General features: G+C 58.0%; 8 protein-coding genes across 8 annotated transcripts; 3 read left to right on the forward strand and 5 right to left on the reverse strand.

The window, feature by feature from the left end:
* Positions 1-727: 727 nt before the first annotated feature.
* On the reverse strand, positions 728-1,772 carry SLS55_003395 (uncharacterized protein; the record flags this gene model as incomplete). Its single annotated transcript, XM_066774870.1, has 4 exons — positions 728-1,331; positions 1,388-1,519; positions 1,596-1,683; positions 1,742-1,772. The coding sequence occupies 4 exons, from the start codon at positions 1,770-1,772 to the stop codon at positions 728-730; spliced, it is 855 nt and encodes a 284-aa protein (XP_066634989.1).
* Positions 1,773-3,065: 1,293 nt separating this feature from the next.
* Positions 3,066-5,150, reverse strand: SLS55_003396 (uncharacterized protein; the record flags this gene model as incomplete). The annotated part of the gene is made up of 2 exons (XM_066774871.1): positions 3,066-5,118; positions 5,146-5,150. The coding sequence occupies 2 exons, from the start codon at positions 5,148-5,150 to the stop codon at positions 3,066-3,068; spliced, it is 2,058 nt and encodes a 685-aa protein (XP_066634990.1).
* A 6,315-nt stretch (positions 5,151-11,465) lies between these two features.
* Positions 11,466-12,091, forward strand: SLS55_003397 (uncharacterized protein; the record flags this gene model as incomplete). Its single annotated transcript, XM_066774872.1, has 3 exons — positions 11,466-11,507; positions 11,574-11,837; positions 11,894-12,091. 3 exons carry the CDS (start codon positions 11,466-11,468, stop codon positions 12,089-12,091), a joined length of 504 nt encoding a protein of 167 aa, XP_066634991.1.
* Positions 12,092-13,175: 1,084 nt separating this feature from the next.
* On the forward strand, positions 13,176-13,991 carry SLS55_003398 (uncharacterized protein; the record flags this gene model as incomplete). Its single annotated transcript, XM_066774873.1, has 1 exon — positions 13,176-13,991. One exon carries the CDS (start codon positions 13,176-13,178, stop codon positions 13,989-13,991), a length of 816 nt encoding a protein of 271 aa, XP_066634992.1.
* Positions 13,992-14,778: 787 nt separating this feature from the next.
* SLS55_003399 (uncharacterized protein) lies at positions 14,779-17,247 on the reverse strand (the record flags this gene model as incomplete). Its single annotated transcript, XM_066774874.1, has 3 exons — positions 14,779-16,950; positions 17,058-17,064; positions 17,243-17,247. 3 exons carry the CDS (start codon positions 17,245-17,247, stop codon positions 14,779-14,781), a joined length of 2,184 nt encoding a protein of 727 aa, XP_066634993.1.
* A 183-nt stretch (positions 17,248-17,430) lies between these two features.
* Positions 17,431-18,853, reverse strand: SLS55_003400 (uncharacterized protein; the record flags this gene model as incomplete). Its single annotated transcript, XM_066774875.1, has 2 exons — positions 17,431-18,805; positions 18,849-18,853. The coding sequence occupies 2 exons, from the start codon at positions 18,851-18,853 to the stop codon at positions 17,431-17,433; spliced, it is 1,380 nt and encodes a 459-aa protein (XP_066634994.1).
* Positions 18,854-19,421: 568 nt separating this feature from the next.
* On the reverse strand, positions 19,422-20,655 carry SLS55_003401 (uncharacterized protein; the record flags this gene model as incomplete). The annotated part of the gene is made up of 2 exons (XM_066774876.1): positions 19,422-20,242; positions 20,379-20,655. 2 exons carry the CDS (start codon positions 20,653-20,655, stop codon positions 19,422-19,424), a joined length of 1,098 nt encoding a protein of 365 aa, XP_066634995.1.
* A 243-nt stretch (positions 20,656-20,898) lies between these two features.
* SER2 (Phosphoserine phosphatase) lies at positions 20,899-22,086 on the forward strand (the record flags this gene model as incomplete). The annotated part of the gene is made up of 1 exon (XM_066774877.1): positions 20,899-22,086. The coding sequence occupies one exon, from the start codon at positions 20,899-20,901 to the stop codon at positions 22,084-22,086; it is 1,188 nt and encodes a 395-aa protein (XP_066634996.1).
* Positions 22,087-22,660: the final 574 nt, after the last annotated feature.

Consider the following 22,660-nt stretch of genomic DNA (forward strand, 5'->3'; position numbering starts at 1 on the left):
GGCGCAGATGCTGGGCGCTCGTGCTTATCCAACGGTGGGCGTCGTGGAGGTCGGACGGTTGTGTGGAACGAGGCTGACCAGGGCGCGTTTGGGCAGCAGGTGTGTGGTTGAGCGAACCGTTACTAGGAAAAAAGCAGGGCCGGCAGCATGGCGCGGCGACGGTGAAAAGCTCGAGGCGGCAACGTGGAGCGGCGAGTCTGGAAGCAAAGGTGCAAAACGGGCGGGCAGTGCAGCTGGCGGATGACGGGAGCAGGTGTTCGTGATCTGCCGGTGCTTGCGCAGGTGCGGGTGGCTTTGAATGGGAGTTGGGCTGGTGTAAACACGATTGGTTGCCGCGTTGCGAGGGCAGGCTACGCGCGGAATAGGGCTAGCCGGCGCGCGGGCACTTGCAGCCTCGAGAACAGCGATCATGCGGCAAAAGCTAGCTTGCCCCGCGGCCGTCGGGCCTGCGCTGTTCATTTTTGAGGTTTCTCTCTCAGCGTATCAACGCGTCGCGACGCCAGCCATGACGTATCCGCTGTCATTTCCTCCAGCGGCACCGCCACACCCCGGCATGAAACAACGGACGCCATCACCCTTGCAAAAATCATCACTACACAGTATAGCGTCATGGCCACCGCCGTATGAACCGTGGACTAGCAAATTAGAGTGATCATCCCCACGTGTCCGCGTGGACCCTGCCCATCTTCCTGCCATGTCCCTGAACTGCCCACCGCTAGAGCCTACTTTACTCCAACAGCTCCGACGGTAGGTTTCTGCTCAATCTAAGCACTCCCCGCGATGCCTCGCACAGTGACTGCGTCACGTTGAACCGCTCCCTTTCCTCCCGCTTGTCCCGGTCTGCTCCGAAGAACACATCCGCCCTTGGCCCTTCCTTGGCGGCCAATTCCTGCGCATCCTTCTTGCCTCTGCCCACACCGCCGCTGTCTCTGTCTTCGCTACCGCCATCACCATCAGAGCCCTGCAACACCCTGAAAACGTCATCCTGCGCCTTTCGGTATCCGATATCTAGCAAGCCGCGCAGCTTCTCGACGTCTTTCGGCCAGCCGTCGCCAAGCCGACCACCATCATCTTCGAGCATGTCGCTCCAGACGTCGACCGCCTTGGCCGCTTCCTCGTAGGACGCCAGAAGTTGTTTGGAAAGTTGCAAGATCCGTGTGCCAGACGCCGCCACTGGACAAGCGGCTGCGGCAGTCGATGCTGCCGCTGCTTCTGGCGCCTTGCCGGCTGTCAGTTGGGTTGGGTTGACTTGGGCAGAAGTAATGCGCGGACGAAGAGCGCCGGCGATGGGAGTACGCAGTTGGCGGCGGAAAACGGCATCTTCGTCGATCCTACCGAGTATTAGCAGTGAGCTCACCGAGATCCCATAGAAGAGCGGCAGGCTCACGCATCCTGCTGTCTCTTCTCGACGGTACTCAGAAGCTTGCACTTGTCTGTGTCCAGGCCGTTTCTGAACTGCGTGAAGAACGAATCTTCGGCCGAGGAGGCGTCGACCGTCTTTGCCGCGCGGCGAAACGTTCTACTCAAACTCGAAAGTGTCAGTTTGGCTTGACTTCACGTTTCTCCTCTTTTGCGGCGTGCAGTCTTCAGCTCACTGGCTCTCTGTGACGCGATCATCCTCCTTGGACTTGGCATCCGCGCCGAAGTCGCTGCTGTCCTTGCGAGTGAGGGAACCTTTGCCAGCTGTGGTCAGAGGTGCATTAGCGAGAAGTTGGGAGGCAGCAAATATCGGAACTTTCACCTTGAGGCCGTTTCTTAGTGATGGGCAGCATGCCGTAAGCCACAGGCGTTGAGTATGTAGGCTCTCGTGTCACTTGTGGAGATAGTTGGGTGGGAGTGACCAGTGGTGGGATGGAAAGCGCTGGGGCGGCAGGCGTGGGCCACCCTGTGACTTCCTAACGAGGTTAGGAGATTAGCATTCGTCGCTCCTTCCCAGGCGGAGCCGAGATTCACGGCACTCGAGTGTTCTAGGTCTTTGTTGGATCACTCGGTACGCACTGTCGCCATCGACGCCAATCGAGCTTGAAGCGCTAAAATGCATGCTCACATTCTGCAAGACAGCCACACGGTAACTTCACTTGAAGACTCAAATCTACACAAATACCAGCCAATTTCATTCTCATCTCTTTGACCAGGACTCCATAACCACCGTTTCCACACGAACCAATGCAATATAAGAAGCCTGGGGCGCCGTATGTCAATTAGCCAGCTAAGCTATAGCAGAGGTAGGAAAGATACTAATCCCCAAATGCTCTTCCTTCCGTACGGACCTTTCATCAGCCGATGGCTCATAACGGAAGACTGGACTGGAAAGGACAAATAGAACAATAAATGTTTCCGTTGCAAGCCCATCAGAAGGGAGCAAGTGTATTCACTTTTTTTGTTTTCCCCGGGGGTTCCGAATGTCCATGGTTATCAGCAGTACAACCGAAGGGAAGAGCATGGTGCTATCTCCTGAGCGTACAAGTCAAAATAGAATTCTGAAGGGTGCAAAGCACAGTACTAGCGGAATAGGAAATGATTAAATCACTTTTTCTGCCGAAGGAAATATCTCAAGAACCCATTCTTAATGGAGAAGCCAGAAACACCCGCCGTGGATTGAGCCATCCGTCATCCAATCGCCGTACTCATTTCCTGTCTTCATATTGACCCTTTCATGTTCCGACTTGCAGTAGAGTGATAAGTTGAAATGTGTACTGACGAAAGAAATATGCAAAATGAATTGAAAACTGATTGTAAAGAGAGCAAGAAGGATAGTAAAACTGGAAGACTAATAAGCATGCAACAAACTTGAAACCGATAACTACCAAGGTGGCGATAGCCTGCAGTGATGGCTTCGCCGAGTGCAAGATGTAATGCTAGGATTGATTTTTTTTTTGGTTTTAAGGAAGAGAGCCAAGCCTTCAACATGCAATGAGTCGTGGTCGTGTCTTAGTCGTGTAGTTCTTTGGTTCTCTCGTTTCTCACGTCACTTTCCAAGGTTCTTTGGCTGTTAACTCTTGTGTGCTCCAAAATCAGGTCTGTTCTGATGCCATGGATGGCTGCGCCCCACGACTTTTGATCCATTAAGAGCCGGCACGTTGATTGAGCGAAAGACTTTGTCCGAGCATGCGGCCGATTTCCTGCTCGTCGTTTTGAGTGTGCTCGCCTCCACGAGCGCCGCCAACGTCTTGGCCAGGGAAGGGGGAGTAGTTTCCTGGGTATCCGCCTCCAGGTGCACCGCCGTAGCCGTATTGATACGGCATGAACCGATTCATAGGAGGATTCGGCACCCAAGTAGGCGCGTAAGCTGGTGCGACAGGGTTGAATCCACCAAAAGCCGGGGATGGGGCGTAGTGGTAAACCGGGCGTCCCGGAGGTTCTTGATACTCTTGTTGAGCATCAGCTGGATTCACTTCCAGGCCTCCAGGCGTACGAGGTGCTGACCTGACATTAGCGGCTGGTGTCATTCTCTGGGGTGATGGTTGAGCTATACCACTGAAAGCGCCCCGTCCGTAGTTAGGTCCTATCGTCATTGGCGTGGGGAATCCATTTCCATTCGCATTGGAAGTGGCTCCGGGTCCAAGGCTCGACGGTGGAGGAAGTTGTGTGAGAGCATTTGATGGAGTCGCAAACGAAGCTGGGTTGACGGCTGACATCCAGATGCGTGCCTTGTACACCTTGAAGAGATCAGTCACAAGGTGGTTGAAGTTGATGTAGCAGTCGGCATAGTAGAAGAAAGTCAGTTTCTTGTAGTCGAGCTGATACTCGGCGTCGAGAATCTCCATGGTAAGACCATGCTCAATAGCTTTCTGTTGGCAGACACGCTTAGCCTTGGCCTCTGCGCCTTCCTTGTCGCGGAGAACCTGGATCTCGTGTCCTTGTGCAAGGCGCTTGAGCATCTTTGGCCGGATGTCGTCAACGATGGGGGCCTGAAGGGGAGGCCTGGGGCCCATGCCCCCCTCCCTACCGTACTGTTCGCCATTGGAAGCAGCAAGCATTCCATTAGGATTCACCATACCAGTGTTGCCATTCTGGACGTGGCGCGAGAACATCATTAGCCAGCGGAAGTGCTGCTCCGACGCTTCTTTAAGATTCTGTCTGGCGTCTTCCAGCGCGACGTCGCAATGTGTAACCTGGCCGAGATCCTGTCCACGGTCCCCCTCCACGATGACCATGTCACCAGCCTTGACTTCCAGGCCCACGTTCTCAGGAATGTAGTAGACGTCGGACCTCGAGCATTTGAAGGTGACGATGTACAAGTGCTTCGTCGGGCGAGCGACGTTCGGCGGCGCATACGGGTTTACCATGCTGGGAGCCGTGGCAGCGATGCCGGGGACTGTTGTGTGAGCACTCCGCATAGCTGGTCCAACACCTGAAAAGTATGACTGCGCAAAGGCACGATCGTGAGCCTGGCCCAGCTCGATTGCGGATTCTTCGTCGCCTGAGTTGGATCTGAAGTGGTCGTATTCCCGTTCCTGGTGGTAACTCTGGGACCGCATCTGGGAGGATGGCGACTGCATGTTTCGAGGAATGTCGGGCTGGCTGTTTTGCGAGATGCGCGAGGCGCTCAGATCGTCTTCAATGTTGGTGTCACTTGAGAAGAATGAGTTGTTCAGGCGAGTGTGTGAGTGAGGAGTGACGACGGCGAATGAATGGCGTCTACTCTGTGAGCCTTCGTCGATGGGATCAAAGCCGAGTGAGTTCCAAGTAGATCTTTGTGAGCCGTCGTTGACGCGGGAAAGTGAGAAGTCGGTTCGTAGTGGTGACATTTCACTGAAGCGCCTGTCGGCAAGTCCTCTGCCAAGCATGCCAACGGATTGGTGGCCACCTGATTCTGATTCGTTGTCATCTGCCTCGTCGATTGCATAGTCGGATTCCGAGAAGGTCTGTGAGCGCTGTGGCAACCACGTGCCGGCGTTGATGCTCGTGCTTGAGGCGCGGTGACGTACACCAAGGGCCTGCTTGAGCAGGGCAGAAGAAGGAGGGCCGGGCGCAGCCTTGCTTACGGGTATTGCGCCTTGGTTGTTACTCACTTCCTCCTCATGTAGGTCGCCGAGGATTGCCGGGCGAGGTGGATGCAGTGCTTGGAAGCTGGCGCGGACGCGGTTCGGTGCGTTCGGAACCGGACCATCCTCACTTTGCCCCACTGAGTATGACTGGGACCTCATCGTTTTCCTGAAATGAAGAGCTTCTTCCGAAGGTAGTTCATGGCCGGGCGAACGTAGCTCATCCCCGATGCCGAGCGCAGAATGGAAGTAGTTTGATGGCGATTGAGGCAGTTCTGTAAGACGAGAGGGCGGCTCACGTCTTGCGTCGGATGTCCAAGGATTACTGTAGGATACCGTTCCGGCGGACGATTTGTGCGCCAGAGTATTCCAGGATCCATGCTCCCCGGGAGTAGACGGCTGCGAATTGTTGGTCGGGATGGAAACACCCCCTTGAGAGGCTCGCCGGGCCGCCATTGGGCCTGATTGAACCTCCGAAAGCCATGATCCGCGCCTGAGGGGTGGAAGCCCTTGAGCACCCTTGATAGAAGCAGCACCGGCTGACTTTTTTACAACCATGTCCTTCTCATCTTCGGAGGAGCCCACGGCCTCGGAATGGGGACTTCCTCCGCGAGGCGCCTGTCCGAGTGGTTTCTCAAGATAGAATGGTGAACCGTTTTTGTGTGGCAGCGCAGCCTTGGAGCTGAGCGGGGCTCGAGTCGAGGGCATCGAAGTCATGGCTAGTTGACCAGTAGTCACCTTGGAATCTGAATCGGCAGGCTGAAATGACCGACCGTGTTGCCAGCCTATGGGGCTATTAGCAGTGTTACGGACAAGAAACATTCTTCGCTTACAAGAAGGACGGCCCACCCTAAGGTGTATTTGCTGATCAAATCTCAAACAATGACTGTCGAATTCGTCGTTCCAGGCAATCAGATACTGCGAAACTAATCGCTGGTGTCCAATTTTCTGTCCATAAATTAGCCAATCAAAGTTTTGGGAATATCAAGGTACTTTTGGTGCAACACCAGAGCGAGAGAACAGAGGAATTTTCGAGGGAGCAGGTTGATAGGCCCAGGTTAGAAAAATGGTGAACAAATCAAACAAAGCGCGACACCCACTGATGTCAGGAACAGCCGGTGACAAGGGGCAATGATGAGCTAAGATGGGGGCTAAAATCCGTCGCAATTGTTGACGTGGTATTGAACTTTGATAGCGCAGCCACTCAGGCGAAATCACAGAACGTAATCAAGGTACGTCTATACCAGAACCGTGGAGCGTGGGGAAAAATAGAGAGAGAGAAGAAAAAAAAAAGGCGCACCTTCGATTTACTTAAACAGGGAGAGACAATGTCTTAGTGTGTAAAACAGTCGGAGGTTTTTCCGAAAGGACAGAGAATTGCGATAGGCCTGGATGTAATGGGCCGGTCAAGGTTCGAGTCTGAGCCGCGCGAATATCTTGGGGATGGGATGTGGCGGGATCTCGTGTCTGGTTCTCGTAGCTAAGTCGCGCGTCGCGCTTGTGATTACTATATGCATCCAAGTCAACACTGCATCATTTGGAGTGGAGAATGAAGGCGCAGAAAAGAATATTAACGGCATCCTTCGCAGGAAACACAGAGGCGGAAAAGGCGGGCAAACAGTGCTGGAGTCAAGGAAAACCCGCCCAAGGACTGAACGCCGATCCTGCTCCAGCACAGCCCAGGCCGGAATCAACAGTCGCCAAAGCCTGCGCCGCGACAGACACGCTGCGAACTTCCTGACAACCAAGGCCGCGTTGTGTTGGACGATACGCGATGTTGAGACGGCAATGCGCTCATATTGACGCTGCGCATGCACGATGCAGATGCGCGCACCCCAGGCCTTGCCTGAAATCGAGATACTAATTCGAAAGCAGAATTCGCATCGACCACACGGCAGCTTGAATGGGAGGATCGCAACAGACGCGGGGTGGAGTCGAGACGAAAAGGTCGAGAGTCGCGTGCGCAGCGAGTCGATGGGAATGAATGCGCTTACCTAGTGTACAAAATACTGGAAAACAATTACAGGAGAGGACGGGGCGGACGCGACAGTGCCTCTATGTCTATATGCCAACAAAATCACTACTGTGCCATCAGCGCCAGAGCGAGCCGCTGAAGGGTGCAGCACCGCTTCGATCCGAGGGGGAGTTGGGGCGGCAACTTACCAGAAAGAGAGCTCTATCGCCACTCTGGCCGCGCGGTCCTCGAGTCTTTGCTGAGGTTGAAAGCTGCTGTATGTGGGCAGTCAGCTGGCGGGCGTCAGGCCGAGGGCAAGCAGCCGGCGGCGTACCTGTCTTTGCACAAGCAACCCTCAATGCGCCAAACTTTTGTACCGGTCTATCCCAAATCTCTTCGAGGGGAGCGTGTGTCGCGAGGTGGTGCGGTGGCTGGACGTGTGTCGGGGCGGAGTCGTGGCATGAGAGGACGCAGCAGGGCGGCATGCGACGGTATACCGGGGGAGAATGTGGGGAAGGCACGCCACGCTTTGCCTCGTTCGAGCCGCAGGTGTCCGGGCGATCAGGCAGGGCAGGTCGTGGCGTTCGCGCGCGATCAGCGGAGGCACATTGTATCGTTGCGATGGGGAGAGGTGGGCGCGCGCGCAGGGACAGCGAGGCGAGGCGTGAAGTGGAGGTGTCTCGGGAGGCGACGCGCTGCAGCTGGTGGACTGACAATTGAGTCCCTGGAGCTGGGGTGGGCCGAGTGCTCGCTTCGCGCCGTTGTTCCCCGGCGATCTGTCGTGGCGGCCGTGGGGACTCGGGGCTCGGCCTGGGGCGCGGGCGCAGGGCGCAGGCGTGGAGATGGCGGGGCCGCGCAACGAGGGTAGGCTGGACGGGGCCGGGCTGGCAGCGAGAACTTGGAGCGACGCAAGAGAGAGCGGCGGCTTCGCAGAACAGGAGATCGCCTCGGACGCGGTGGCAGGCACCGCACAACGCCTCTACTCTTGTATGTAGCGCGCGCACTGGCCATGCGGGGAAGCAGGCTAGCCGGCTTGGGGCGCTCCAAAGGCTGCTCAGCGCCGAGACAGAGCTGCAGCTCAGCGCTACTGGCAGGCGGTGATCGGCATGGCGGTTGCATCGCCAGAGGCCCGTCATCTCCTCAGGGCTCACGGTCCGCCCGGAGTGCTGCAGCCTTCCCCGGCCAGCGCAGCCGGGGTGCACGCTGCGCCTGGCCACGCGCCCCCTCCTGCGCACGCAACCGCCGGCCGCACCACGCACCCAGGCCGAGTGAAAAGCGCGAGCTTCCGCCAGCGCCAACCCGCCGCCTCTCCAGACCCGGGTCCGACGTGCGCCGGGACGGCGCTCTCCAGCCTGCCGCAACGATGGGGCCGCAAGGGGCAGTCACGCGGTCTGCCGTTCGAGGTAACTTCTGGTCTAGCCTTCGTGTGCCGCGCTGCTAACCAAAGCGGCCGCCCATTCCTTGATCCAAACACGCGTCCAGAGCCCAAAAGAGGGGCTTCTCGAACGCAAGCTTTGTCGTCGCCAGTCACGCTTCGCGCTGCCAGCTGCTGGACCTACCCCGCAGCCCGCGCTGCCTCGACGGGTCTGAAGGAGCTGCACACAAGGGTTCCGTATTATCACCAGCTGTCGTGAGATTGATTGCACCCTGCCGGATTGGCCCGCGCGTCGCCCTGCCTCGTCATGGCGCTCCCACTGCTAGCAGTCCCAGCCGGCGGGGCCCTCAAAGAAAAATCCTTTCTGCCCGCTGCTATGGCTCCGCATATCTCTTAACCATGCCGCGGCTCCCATAAGCATAAGTGGCGCCACCGAAGCTGCAGTCCCAGTTTCCAGCCTTTGGCAAATGCGACGCTTGCTGTGTCTGCTTCCGCCCGTCAATGCAACCGAGGAAAAAGCAACCAATTTCCCAGATCTGCGGCGTCTGAACTCGATCGCCGAGTCCGCCAAAAAGGTGCTGTTGAGATTCTGCCGCCCCCAGTAGCCTTCTCGGTCCTGGAGGATCCAGGCTCTTGCTCACCACACACACACACACACACACACACACACACACGCCGCTTTCCTGGATTGCTCGTATGAGTACGCATCTGCGAGCACTCGCCAGGAGACTCGGGAATTCTTCCGCGTGCTGACCCGACCCTCAGAGTGGCGTCCGCGCATCATTGATTCCTAGCCAGTATATATCTGTCGCCTTCCAAGTCGAGGCGTGGTCGGGTATTGTTGAACCTGTGCTAACCCGGAAGTGTAGCCCTCCCGCGATCGCCGTTGTATAACGGGTTGTCTGCCCCTATAGGCTGGGCTCGCTAGAATGAATCGGGATTCACACATCGGGCCCGATCGTTTTCAGGGACGCTCCCGCGTTGTCGTGTCATGGTCACTGGTACTACTGCAAGCCTAGCGTTCTGCGGCTAGGCGAGCAATGGGCTCTCTCGCTTGATATATGACCCTCAATCTTCTGGAGATATATCGCGCGTGGATCTACTTTCATGTCTTGCGAGGTCTTGATTGCGTCAAAGCTACGACGAATGGCATCATAAACAGAGCTCGGGCTGTAAAGGATCGGTACTCCAGCGATGCTTGGCGGGACCAGTCGCTCTACAGGTTCTGGGGAAGCCAGAGTTGATGCATGGGCCGCGGCGTGCAAAGTTGGTGGGAACAAAGTCCACAACAGTCGTCGCCTACCTACCTACCGTTTCCACGCTCGGAGGTGATTATCCGAGACATGCATAACACCCAAAAGCATACCGTTGCGGCGCGACGGTATGCCGGACATCACCATCCCATACTATAAAACAGGAGTCTGGCTTGGCTGTGGCTAACGAAAAGGTTGTTCTACAGGTCTCGAGGAAAGAAGATGGCGTCCCGGCAGCAGCTCCTTGAGGCAGCGCAAAACTTGTGACCATGAGGAGGACGAAGAGCATATCCGCAAATTGGCAAGCGCCTTAATCTCAGAGCTTGGATATAATGACCCCTCAACTCTGCCTCTGGAGAGGCTTCGTGATTACTCCTTTATTACAAGCTTCCACCTGCGTCTTTTCATGGCCAATTTTTCTGTGCCCTCGGAGGTCGGGCCCCACAGGATCTGCACTGGTATGAGCCTATCGAGATGTTGCGAACACCGGCTTCCTTTTTGCAGCAGCGCGCAGATCCTGTTGAGCTTATTGGTAAGAGAAGCTTGGCTGTGGTCTTCACTACTGAACCGTCGTTCGCAGCAGGACAACAAATAGCGCATCTCTCCCAGCCTCGCCAGGGCAATCCCATTCGACGGGGTCGGCAACCCAACGACCACCAGCCCTCTACAAGGTGCCGCACGTTGCAGTCCACATCGTCGGCTTTGATGAAAATCTGACACAGGTGGTTGTGTCGCAAGGCCGAATGTGGAGATCGAACTCTCTTACCCCGCGACGCGACAGTGTTGCCTAAGAAACAGGGACCAGCATCGATGCAGATCGCTGATCCGTGTGCCCCGTCTTCTCAACCGCTGCCGACATGCCAGTGCGCATGTGCGCGGCAAAACGTTTCTGGCCAGGCGCATGGCTGCAAGAAAGTGGAGGCCGTATCAGGTTTGTCGCAGAATGGCGAGTTCCCAATTATACTGCAGTGCAATGTTGCCTGATGTCAGCAATCAAGTCGTCCGTCCCTCACGTGCTACTCGTGGGCATGCTGCTTTTTCACCGCCCCAGTGAAGGCCTGCAAGGGTCGCAGACTCGCAGGGGATTTCGGGGTGCAGCATGCGCGAGGTAAGGGAGATGGAAAACGGCGAGCCAAAAATGCGGAGACCAGCGCCCATTGGCCAGCCGGCAGGCACCGCGAAGGCGCGGGAAGTGTCAGGCCCGGTGGGGTGAGAGGAGCTGCAGGTGACTTCACGAGCCACAGCACCAAGCATCACGGCTCCTCGGCTGGCGCAGGGCTACGGCGGGCGGCCTTAGGCTAGAACATAGCGCCCTGGGGATCGCCGCCCTTCCGTCACAGGGTCTGCGGCATCGAGCTGTGTTGTGCGCCGGTGCCAGAACGCGTCTGACGCCGGTCCGCTAGAGGGCGATTGCCAGCCGTGGCGGCGGCCGAGAGCGGCGGGCGGCAAGGCGCGGAAGGCAGAACAAGCTGAATGGGCGCGGTGGTTGGTGGGATGGCGGTGACATCCTTGCTGTTGGCTCTTCTTAGGCGTTGCTCGAGCGACCTGCAAACACATCACTCAACGCGAGCAGCACTTAAGAAGAACCCAACAGAGCGCGTCGCCGTTGTGCTGGCAGCGAGTGTACCCCATCACGACATCATCATCCACGCATCACTTTCGACGGACCGTCGCACGCGCGCCAGACCTGACAGACAAAGCGCTTGTCGGAAGAGCGGGAACGCTGGCGCCCTGTCTATACGTCATCGCCCAGACGTCATTCAAGTGTTCGGCCGCACAAAACTGTGTGCTGCACTACTTTCCAGCCTGCCCACAACCCACTGATCTCCAACCGCACGAGCCGCCCTCATCCTCTTACGTGCATCCGCCCGTGCAGCACCTCAATCTACTCCAAAATGGCATCCAAAGCGCTTCACACCGTGTTCAGAGGCCTCGAGGTGAGTCAGGCCCGGCCCCGGCCCCGGCGCAGCCCCGCGCAATTTGTTAACCCTGCGATTCTGTAGCTCCTGTGGGCTCTGCTGGTCATGGCCCTCATCGGCAACATGATTGCCACAGCATACGCCGGCAATCCGAGCATCGTGAACTACTCCATGTTCGTCTCGGTCTTCTCCATGCTCAGTCTATTCTACTTGATCCCCGCGACAATCAAGGACGGGTTGGGCATTCCCATCGCCACAATCGCCCTTGAACTGCTTAACGTTGTTTTTTACTTTTGCGCCGCTGTCGCACTGGCCGCCTACCTCGGGGCCCACAGCTGCAGCAATTCGGTGCGTACTGCGCCAATCCCACCTGGCTTTGAAACGCTCTCTAACACGCCTACCAGGGCTACACGCACAGCAACTTCATCACCAACGGATCCCGCGACACCGAGAAGCGCTGTCGTGAGGCGCAGGCTTCCACGGCCTTCCTGTGGTTTGGCTTCGCGTGCTTCTGCGCCACCGCCTTCTTCTCGTGGCAGCAGAGCCGCGGAAGCGTCAACATGCGTGGCAGCCGCGGCGCTCCATCCATGAGCCAGGTCTAAAGCAAATGCGCGACGTCGCCGTGGAAACGTACGACGTCCCGTGCAAAACGGCGCATCGTTCTCTAGGACATCGAGTATGGCAAGAGATGCGCAAGCGAGCTGGGTCGGGAATGGCTGTAGCAGTTTCTTTCTTGTCTTGAAAGCACGTGTGGCTCAGCCGGTATCGATAAGTTGGACATCGGACCGAAAGGGGAAATACAAGTGGCTTGAGGGCTGCAGCTCTGTACATGATGACGAGATCACGGCGTTACGACATATGAGCGGGAGGCACACATAGCATTGGATTGTTTGGGAGAAGCTGGTACAATGGGAGCGAGAGACTACTGTTCGAATACACAGACGTGCGTTTTCTGCAGACGATTGGCGTGCATTTGACTCGCAGCCCGTTCGCTTTTCGCGCCGATTCTCCGGCGCATCCGTTGAGCCTCGCCGTCTTTTCTGCGCTTCACCAGCCCTCCCCCCTTCTTCCGCACGATCTGCCTCACTCCCTGTTTCCAGCCAATCATAACCCGGTTGCCGTCTGTCCTTGTCCTGATTGCAGTCCACGCCTCCTGCCTGACCAACGGACTGCCGTCCCTAGCGCAAACAGGCCCCTCAAAGTTTCGCCTTTCGGGCCCCTTTTCAACGTGTTCTTCTCGGTCATTTCTGTTCGGCGTCTGCAGTCATCAAATCCCGTTACACCACGCTTTTGCACTCATCAGGAGCCGGCCGACTACTTCTTCCACCCGCCATCACCACGTGCCAAAGTCCGGCCTCAGATCTGCCGTAAAATTAAAATAAAACCAATCCGGATCAAGCTCCTTCAGTCTCAGGAGCCTCGCGCACGGCTCTCACTTCGATCACGCCCAAGCCCTACAGCGCATCTTCCGAACTTCTTCACCTTCACCAAGTGGTCAACCCTACAACCACATCCAGGGCCGAATCACTCACCGTCAAAACACTCACCGCCATTCCGTCCCTAGCAGCCCGCCACCGCGAACAAAACCCTCAAGCCAACCAAACCCCCTCCGTCCACCCGCAGAACCGCACAACCATGCCCAGCCCGCCCATCTCACCCACCACCTCCCTATCGCCATCCGGCAAAATGGCCAGCCTGGCAAGCATCCTCCACCACGGCAGCACGCCAATCACGACGCAATCGACGTCCTCGAAATCCACGCCGGCCCCCTCATCATCATCCGCCTTCCGGCAAGCAACATCGCCGCCGCCACCTCACCACCACCACTCGTTCGGCCATCATCAGCAGCAGCAGCAACAGCCACGGTCCCAGGCCACATCACCTCCCCCGGGCTTCAGCAACAACAGCAACAGCTTCATCACCCCGCTCTCACCCACCACCATCGCCTCCGCCGGCTACCGCGTAGCCCCGGTCCAGGAAGACCTCCCCTTCTACCACCAGCTCGAGCAGGTCCAGCGTGTTCGCGAAGGCAAGTTCGGTGCCGGCGGCTCCGTCACCGCGCCGTCGCCCCTGCCGCCCGCCGACTTCTCCGCCGCCTCCTCCTCTTCCGGCGGCGGTGCGATTGCCACCGCTGCCGCCGCGGCGTACGCGTACTCGGGCGACGGCGGCAAGAACGGTTTCCTGCCGATCACGACGTTCGAGCGGCAGATCTCCGAGGTGGAGGAGGCGAAGGAGGTGCTGAAGAAGGCGGGGGCGTTGCACGCCGGCGGCGGCAACGGTCCCAGTGCCAGTGCGGCGGCCGCGTGGGGTAGTGGTCCGCCGCAGCGGGGTGGCAGCATTGGCGCCGGCGCTTTCCGTGGTTCGATTGCAAGCGGCGGCGGTGGGCAGAGGGGCGACGACGGCCAGGTCAAGGTGCAGGTGCAGCCGGATGGGAAGGCAATGGTCAGGATGATGGGGTCGGCGGAGGAGGCGGATAGGGATGAGGGCGTGAGGGGGGTGTGAGGGCGTTCTGGATCACTTTGACGAGAGCGGAAGGGGGCAAATGAGGCCTAATCGCTCCAGGGCTTAAACGGCATCGAGAGGGGAATATATCGAGCAGTAAATAAGGAAGAAGAGAGTTTAAGGATAACGTGGAAGGAAGGCGAAAGAAAAATGGGTGGGGGGAGCAAAACGAATGCTTGACAGTACCAACCCTGGCCTTCTCTCGAAACACCGGCCTCTCTGGACCAATAGACGCTTGTGGCTTGGGAGAACTGGCATGCGTCTTGCTCGGAGAAGATAATCTCTCTAAATATTTAGAGTGCATGGCGTTGGTCTCTGGACGCAGGAATAGAAATATTGGAGGGCGACGAGATCTAAGCCTGACGAAAAAGTTGATGTATTTGACCAAGTTAGGGGAGAGCGGTATTCGGCCGGGATATAGATCATCGAGCTTTCTTGTAAATAATGCGCCAAAAACGGCCTCTGAGACCCGTGTATATCCCCGCCACTTGTTCGCATTTAGACTTTGTGTCCTCTGCATTAAGCTTTCAACCTTTTTCACGCTATCTTTGACCAGGAATGATACCCCAAGTTACCCTCACAACGTCTGAATAGGTGTAGCAGTTCAGTATGATGGTATTGCTTGTCATTACGCCACAGACCCTGAGGGAAAGAATTGAGAATAGATAAAAATGTATCATTAATTCAGAGGTCGAATACAAAATTCTTCAAGCTCTCCTCAAGGAAGCCTACTCATGTCTCTCTCCGTCGTTCAACTCTACTCCGCCGTGGGAATAGTGGATGGCCCTCAAATAGCTGCCACGTTGCCGATTGTCCTACTCCTGTTGCCGCTGTTTTTGATCAACGCAACATCCCCTTGACCTTGTCTATCTTTTGCCCCCTTCACCGGGACTATGGAGCCTTCCGCCATCAAGTATTTCCCTTTGAATTCAGGTGCGTCGTTGCCACGCGCGATTGCCGAATCAGAATCAGACTCTTTACTTCCTTCATCCAACACAATGGCTTGCTTCTTCTCTGCATTGCTGCGCAGCGGGCGCTGCTTTTTCTTCAAAGTTGATCTCCGGCGTGGGACAGATTTTTCTGGCTCCCTCATCTGCGTCTCCTCCTCGCCCCTACGCTTCCTCTCCATGTTCTCCCCCGCCCTCGCCTCCGCCTTCTCGAATCTTGAATCCCAAGCACGCATGGCCCTCTCCTCCACCTCCCTCCTTGCCCCCTCATTCCTCAATTCCCTCCTCCCCTGCAAGACCCTCGCCCTCCTGATAAACCCAGCCCACCCTTCTTCCTCCCGCCCCCTCCACCGCCTAACCTCCTCCCGCAACCCCTTCGCGCAAAACCCCACCGGCCCCACGACCGCGCTAATGTTCTTCAACACCACCCCGCCCACGCCCAGCCCGACGCCCTTGGCCGCGCCCGCCGCGCCGCCCTCGCGCCAGCCCCGCGCCGGCTGCTTCCATAGGCCCGTCCAGCCGTCGTAAACGCCGTACGCGAGCTCGCGCCGCGCCGCGCGCGCGCCCGAGCGCCAGCCCGTGATGCGCAGGCCGGGCCGGCGCACCGTGTCGTCGCCGTACAGCCGCGGCGCGTTGTGGAAGCCCTGGGCGAGCGCGAGCGCGAGGTCGACCGGGGCGCGCGCGAGCGCCGACGCGGATTGGTGGAGGCCGTGGCCGGCGGTGCGGCACAGCTCTGTGGGGAGGGTGTCGGTGGGGCCGCCGCCGCTGTGGAGCAGGGTGGAGGAGGTGCGGGTTGAAGGGCTTGGGCGTTGGGGATGGCGGGAATTGTTGGTGGTGATGGTGCTGCTGCTGTTGCCGCTGGCGGTGTCGTCTGGGATGGGTTCCTGATATGGCAGCTCTTGGGCGGCTTCCTCCTGGACCTTCCTTTCTTTTCCTTCCCTTGCCAGCTTCCGCTTCCTCTTCTCGTGCCGGCCATGCTTCTTCACGTCCTTCATGGCCTTCGCCGGCACGGACCCGATCCCTTGGGCAGCCTCCACCACCGTCCCTGTCACTACGCTGCCGACGCCCGAAATGGGCTCACCCGGCCCGTCGAAGTCGTTCCAGTCGTACGCCCGCGCCAGCCGCAAATCGGTCCACTTCAGCCTGCCCCGCTCCGTCAGGATCTCAGCGGCGAGAGTGCTCAGCTTGATGGCCTCGCCGCCGCCGCTGCCGTCATGCTTCCGCTTCCCACGCCTCTTCTTCTTGTCTTTCAGCTCCCATGCCGCGACCTTCTCTTCGAGCAGACTGCAGCGCATCGTCGGACCCTCCTCGGTTTCTCCATCTCTTCGCATGCGCAGCGGCAAGCTCGCATGGAACGACCTCACAGCATTCTCTGCCCCATCTCCCTCCACCGCGATGCTCTCGGCCAAGCGCGCAGCATTGAGCCTCGCCTCCTCATCCTCGAGACACTGCCGGATGCCCTGCGCGAGCCTCTCCGCCGTCAGCTTCCTGTATGGTACGCAGGCGTGAGCGCCTGCCTGCGCCTTCGCAACCATAGCGCCCCAGAAGGGCTGGTCGCCGAAGAAGGGCACGATCATGGTGGGGCGGCCGCACTTGAGGCCGATGGCCGTCGTGCCGGCGCCGCCGTGGTGCACGACGGCGGCGACACGCGGGAAGAGCCAGTCGTGCGGCGTGTTGTCGAGGAGGAAGATGTTTTCTGGTATCGAGGAGGTGGTAGAGGAAGAAGAGGCGCCGGAACTGTTGCCGCCGCCGCCTATGCCGCCCCAGCCTTTGCTGACGAGCGCGCGCACGCCGGCAAGGGAGACGGCGCGGAAGATCATGTCGGTGAATGCGTCCGGGTCGTCAACCACGATGGAGCCGAAGCCGATGTAAACGGGCGGCGGGCCGGCGTCGAGGAACTGGACGAGGGCGTCCGGCGGCGTGAAGCTGGAAGCGAGGTCGAGGAAGGTGAAACCGGCGATGTTGATTTCCGGGCCCCAGTCCGAAGGCTTGGGAACGAGCGTGGGAGACCACTAGCGGTCGGTCAGATTTTGATACTCATGCATACCAGCTGCAGAACTCACAAGATATGTGTAGGGCACTTTCAATCGGTACAGCTCGCCAGGAGCCCACAATGTACTGACAGGCTCTAAACCCAGAGTCTTAACTCTGAACTTATTCACAAGATCGCCGAGGCCTTGCCAGGTCATCATTTCAACGAGTGGATAGCTCATGAAATTGGTATAGCTTTCGTCGATATTGGTCTGCTTTATATTCGCCAGAGGATGCGGGAATTGCGTTGTTGGAGTGTAGGGAAATGTGAACATCATGTGCAAAGGTACTCCTAGTCGTTCTGCGATATGAACGTGGGCAAAACTGGGAGGATTGGCGATGATCGCATCCGCGATAAAGGGATGTTTGTCTGCCACTAGCCATCCGTCAGCTATTAGATCGCGTACTGTAAGGATAGTATCTCGAAAATTTATATCCTGTTTGAAACAGGTCACGGCTCTTCACAATCCTCGATCGTAAAAGTGCTTAGGGCAAGAACTCAACTTACTCATGTTCACATTCTCTCTATCGTTTTCATCATCGGTTGCGTTGATGCAAGCCCTCCACATCCCATTGAACATCTCATACATCGACTTTCGTCTCTTTCCAATCTCCCCGCTCTTCACTGTCTCAATCGAAGGGATCAACCCAGGATTCTTCACCATAAAGGCCATCAACTCCGACGGATCGCCACCAACGGAGAAGAACTCAAGTCCGGAATCCTTCTCGACGAAGTCTTTGAATGCCGGATGGGTGGCGATGCGAACACGATGGCCATGCTCACTCTTGAGTATCTTGCCAATCTTCAAAAACGGCTGGATATCCCCTCGAGAGCCGATGACCATGATAACGATGTTCAGTTTCGGGATTTGCTTCGGAACGGTATCCTTTCGTTTCCCGGCCGCGTCCACGGTGTCCGCAGCATCCTGCTGCTTCTGCTCCGCGGCCGGACCCCGCGCATCACCCTCATCTTTTTCGTCCCCTTCTCCTTTGCCGAGGCTGAGATGATGTCGAATTCCGGAGCCGAGCGCCTTCGCCAGCCATCCGCTGTTGGCGGTCTCGTTGACCGAGATCCTCAGGCGACCGTCCAGCCTCGACACTTTCCCCTTAGTCTTGAAGTACTGGTTCCCGACCGAGAAACGCGAGTAGCGTCTGCCGGATGCGTCCGATCCATTTTCACTGTGGCTCCTCCGTTCTTGCGTATCCGCTTTTTCCAAGCCCTTCCCGGCACCGCCGCATTGAAGTGTCTTCCGGGTTGCTTGGTCGGGTGGTGGTTGTTGTTGCGGTGCATGTTCTTCGCCCTCATGTTCGGACGACCAGGCTGTTGAAGTGGTGTCGCTCTCGGACGGGGAGTAGTCGTTGAAGTCATAGAAGAATGGACGGTTGACAGCTACGCGCGGCGACGAAGACGAAGAAAACGGTATCCCGGACGTCGCAGCTCTCTTCCTGGACAATGGGACCCTAAGTGGCGTGCGTTGCAGGCCTTCTGAGGCTGAGCGCGTAATCGACTTGCGCTGGCCTTTAGAGTCCGGCATAGAGTGCGAATTCGGTCGCGCAACACTTCCGGGAATAGACGAGAAGGTGTTCGGGGCGCCACAGGAAGAAGGAGTGGACTGTTCGTCGCTTGGACTCGAAGACGAAGGAGAGATAGGGGCGGTGGCGGGCGTGGAGGCATTCAAGGTCGAGTAAGAAGAGACGCTATCAAGTTTCCTGTAATGCTGGGGTGCAATAAGCTCTGGCATCCCGGTAGTTTCAGGTGGGATAGCCGATGGAAAAATGGCACGACCCTGCTCATCGGCGATGACAGGGCTGCTTTGCTGCTGCTCGGCCATGGTGCTGGTTGCTTATGCGCAGCAGAAGCTCTGGGGACTTTGTCGACGGCATCGCGGCGGAAGCGGCGACCGAGCTTGCAGCTCCTAGTATAAATAGATTAATGCGATGATGTCTTCCAAGACGACGACGCGGAGACGCGAAGCTGGGCGGCTGTGCAGAGCAAGCCCAGAACTATTGGGTTGCCACAGGAAAATAGCAAGCATCGGCGCGGTCTTGGAGAATCACATCCTTGATTCGGGAGTTTAGTGGCTGGGCTGTTCTGGGGAGCTTGTGTTCAGTTGCCGTTGGAAGCCACTGCCGCGCTAATGCGCGATGACGCCCGAGCAACCGCCCCCTTCTTGTTTCAGCCTGCCTAAGTCCTGCCATTAGCCAGGCACCGCACTGCTCCCTGCAGCTATCAAATCATCAACAAACTTCCGATTGTGAGAGTTATATGAAGCCACAATCCAGCCGTAGGCTTCAACAATTCGCGTGGGGGGAGAAGAGCACGGCATCTCGCGGGACAGGCTTGAGGGTAACATCCTTTCAGGGAGATCAACTTCATTAGCGGCCTACTTGCCATCAGTATGCGGTAGATTTTGGGCCTTTGTCGTAGTATCATATTTCTCGGGAGCATGGCTCATCTGCTCATCCAACCACCAAACACAGCCCTCAGAATATCCTTCCCCCAGCCAGCCCAGCCCTTGGCGGCCTCGATGTAGCTGAATATTGCGACCCACCGCCTGGTCCACGCTTCAACCAGCTCGAAGTCTTCGGCATAGCATTCCCAGATACCCGTCTCCGGACCATCGGCGCCACCTGCATCCTCGCCCACGGCTGGGATCAGGACGCCGTTCTCGTCCCTCACCGACTTGGCAGGCGGACCGATGCAAAGAGCACGCCCGCAAATGCTTGCGTCAGCCGTAAGCCTTGTAGCGGCCTCGACGACATCGCCCACCTGGCCCAAGCCGGTGCCAGCGAGAAGCAAACGGGCCGGGCGGGAGAGGATGGACGTCTCGACGAAGTAGGGGCAGATCATGTTGATGCGGACGCCGTGCGTGAAGGTCGTCGAGCGCAGAGAGCGAAAGAGACCGAGCACGCCGTGCTTTGCCGCGCCGTACTGCGGCTGGATAGCGATGGGAGCCAGTGAGGCCATGGAGCCGACGAGCAAGATATGGCGGTCCCGCGTGGTGTTGTCAGGATCGCGGTCCGGCGAAGAGGGCACGGAGCCGGGGTTCCGCGGCAGGTAGAACATGGCTAGGTGCACAGTGTAGAGTACTCCGTACAGATTCACATCCGTAACGGCGAGATCTGGGCGTTGCGGCTCATCGGTGCTGAGTTCGTGGGGGTTTGCGAGGTCGTCTGCTTTTGCTATGCCTGCATTGGCTACGACGGCATCGATTCCGCCGTGAGGGGAGAGCTTGAGGGCCTCCTTGAAGAAGGCGGCTTGAGAGTCCCACTCTGAGAGGTGTGAGTGTCAACGGCAGGACATGGTGGGTTGCAGAAGAATCCACATGGACGGAGCCTTCAACTGTCCGCATGAACAGAGTGCAACATCTTCAATCCGCAGCTCATTGCCAGGATACCCAGCACTTACCAGTAACATTGCAATGAACAAAATGAATGTTCGGAGAGCCGAGCTCTTCGCGCAGGTCCCTGACGAAGGCCTCGCCCTTCTGAACATTGATGTCGCCGACCACAATGGACGCACCGGCAGCGGCCCACCTCGCAGCAAAGCCGGCGCCGAAGCCGCCGACGCCGCCGGTGATCAGGATATGTCTACCCTTAACCCATGAATCGCTACACGGCTTAGTGATGTCAATAGGCGGCGACTGCTTGATTCGCTGTTGGATCGGATTCAACTCGGATGCCATTATTGCCTGTTCACGGTTGAAAAGCAGCAAGGAGACAGTGGAACGGATCGGAAGCGGAGCGGAGGGGACGGAGGTGACACGGAGGAGCTGAGAGCAGCCTGTTCCTCTCGCCAGGCCCAAGCTCTGCCCGGCGCCGCCGATCGCGGGAGCCACCAGACCCCGCAACACTCAAAAAAGTAGTGTCCCAGAAATTATTCACTTCTCTTCCCTGCCGCGCTCTCCACCTCCTGACCGCAACCCACAATGGCCGCCGCACCGCCCGCCCCCATCGCGACCTCCAGCGCCCCCGCTCGCGTCGTCTGCACGCTCTTCTACAAAGCCACCACCCCGCGCTCGCCGCAGCCGCACCCGGATGCCGCCCACCACATCCCGAGCGACACCCTCTCTCGCGCCTCCCTCGATTCGCTCGCCGGCGGTGTCGTGCCCACCAATGACCTGAGCCAGTACCCGCTCGAACCCCCGACTCCGGGCCCCAACCCGCTTGACAACCTGTTCGGCGCCTACATCTCGCAGAGCTGTCTCACCGACTTCTTCCGCACCCTCGACATCGTGCTGCCGGGTTTCCAGGACAAGACAGCCGTGCGCCGCGTGCTCGACTCAGAGCTGTGGCCGCGCGTCGTCGAGATCTCCGTCGCGCTGCCCCCTACCTTCGCCGACGACGTCGCGGCCACGCTCAAGTCGCTGCGGCAGGATGAGACCATCTCGCGCTTTGAGCGCGAGTGGAACGTCGAGGCTATATGGCAGCGCGTCGGCGCTTTCCGCACACACAAGCGGTTGGCCGTGTTTGACATGGACTCGACCCTGATCCAGCAGGAGGTTATTGACGAGGTCGCCCGCCACATCGGCGTCGAGGCCCAGGTCTCGGCCATCACCGCCGCTGCTATGAACGGCGAGCTCGACTTCGAGCAATCGCTGCGCCGCCGCTGCGCTCTGCTGAAGGGAGTGCCCGTCGAGGTCTGGGACAACATCCGTAAGCTCATCACCCCGACGCCCGGGGCTCCCGAGCTGGTCAAGGCCCTGAAGAGGCTGGGGTACAAGACGGCGGTGCTGAGCGGCGGCTTCACGCCCGTGACGGGCTGGTTCGCGCAGCAGTTGGGCTTGGACTACGCGTTTGCGAACCACTTGGTCGTCAGCGCGGATGGCAAGACGCTGACTGGCGAGCTGGAGGGCGACATCGTGCACGCGGAGAAGAAGAGGCAGCACGTGCGGGAGATCGCGGAGAAGGAGGGCATCCTGCTCGAGCAGGTTCTGGTCGTCGGTGACGGCGCAAACGACCTCCCCATGATGGGCGTCGCCGGCCTGGGCGTTGCGTTCAACGCCAAGGCGAGAGTTCAGATGGAGGCGCCCGCCCGTCTGAACTCCGAGAGCTTGCTCAATGTGCTGTACCTTCTGGGCTTCTCGAGGTCGGAGCAGGAGGAGCTTCTGCGGTAGGCAGCGATCCGAATGTGGGTGTTTGTTTTCCTAGTCCCTGCAGTGAGCCTTGATGAGCGCATTGCGCCATGTCTTTTATGGACTAATTCCATAGGGGTTGCCTTTTGTAGGGCGATGATGAATCTCTTCCTAAGTTCGAACAACAATTCAAAAAAGTATTTTGATACCACGACTATCACCAGCCCGACTGAGAGGAGTTGGACATTGTCTGCCGTGTCCTGTTAGGACAGGTTCCCTTCCGTGGGGCTTTCCCAGAGGGTGGGTTGAAGCTAAGAGCCGTCTATGATATGGAGAGCATTGAAATAGGAATGAATAAATTTCTCTTCACGACTGTGATCAGTAGGCAGGACCAAGAGCTATGATGCAGACAGCTCTGTATTCTTTTGCTATCTACCTCACCCCCGTCTGACCTCATCGTGACTGGAGCTTCCACTATGTAGGGCAATCCACTCATCCCTAGCAGTACCGGCGTTTTAATTCGGACCGGTATTCTCTCCTCGCATGTTTAGTTGACCTCCAGCTTGTTTTTCATACAATTCGAGAGGGCTTATCCGTGAACTTCAGGTTGCCATAT

This window comes from Diplodia seriata, assembly GCF_021436955.1.
Source record: "Diplodia seriata strain FDS-637 chromosome Unknown scaffold_3, whole genome shotgun sequence".
In the NCBI taxonomy this organism is placed as follows: Eukaryota; Fungi; Ascomycota; class Dothideomycetes; order Botryosphaeriales; family Botryosphaeriaceae; genus Diplodia; species Diplodia seriata.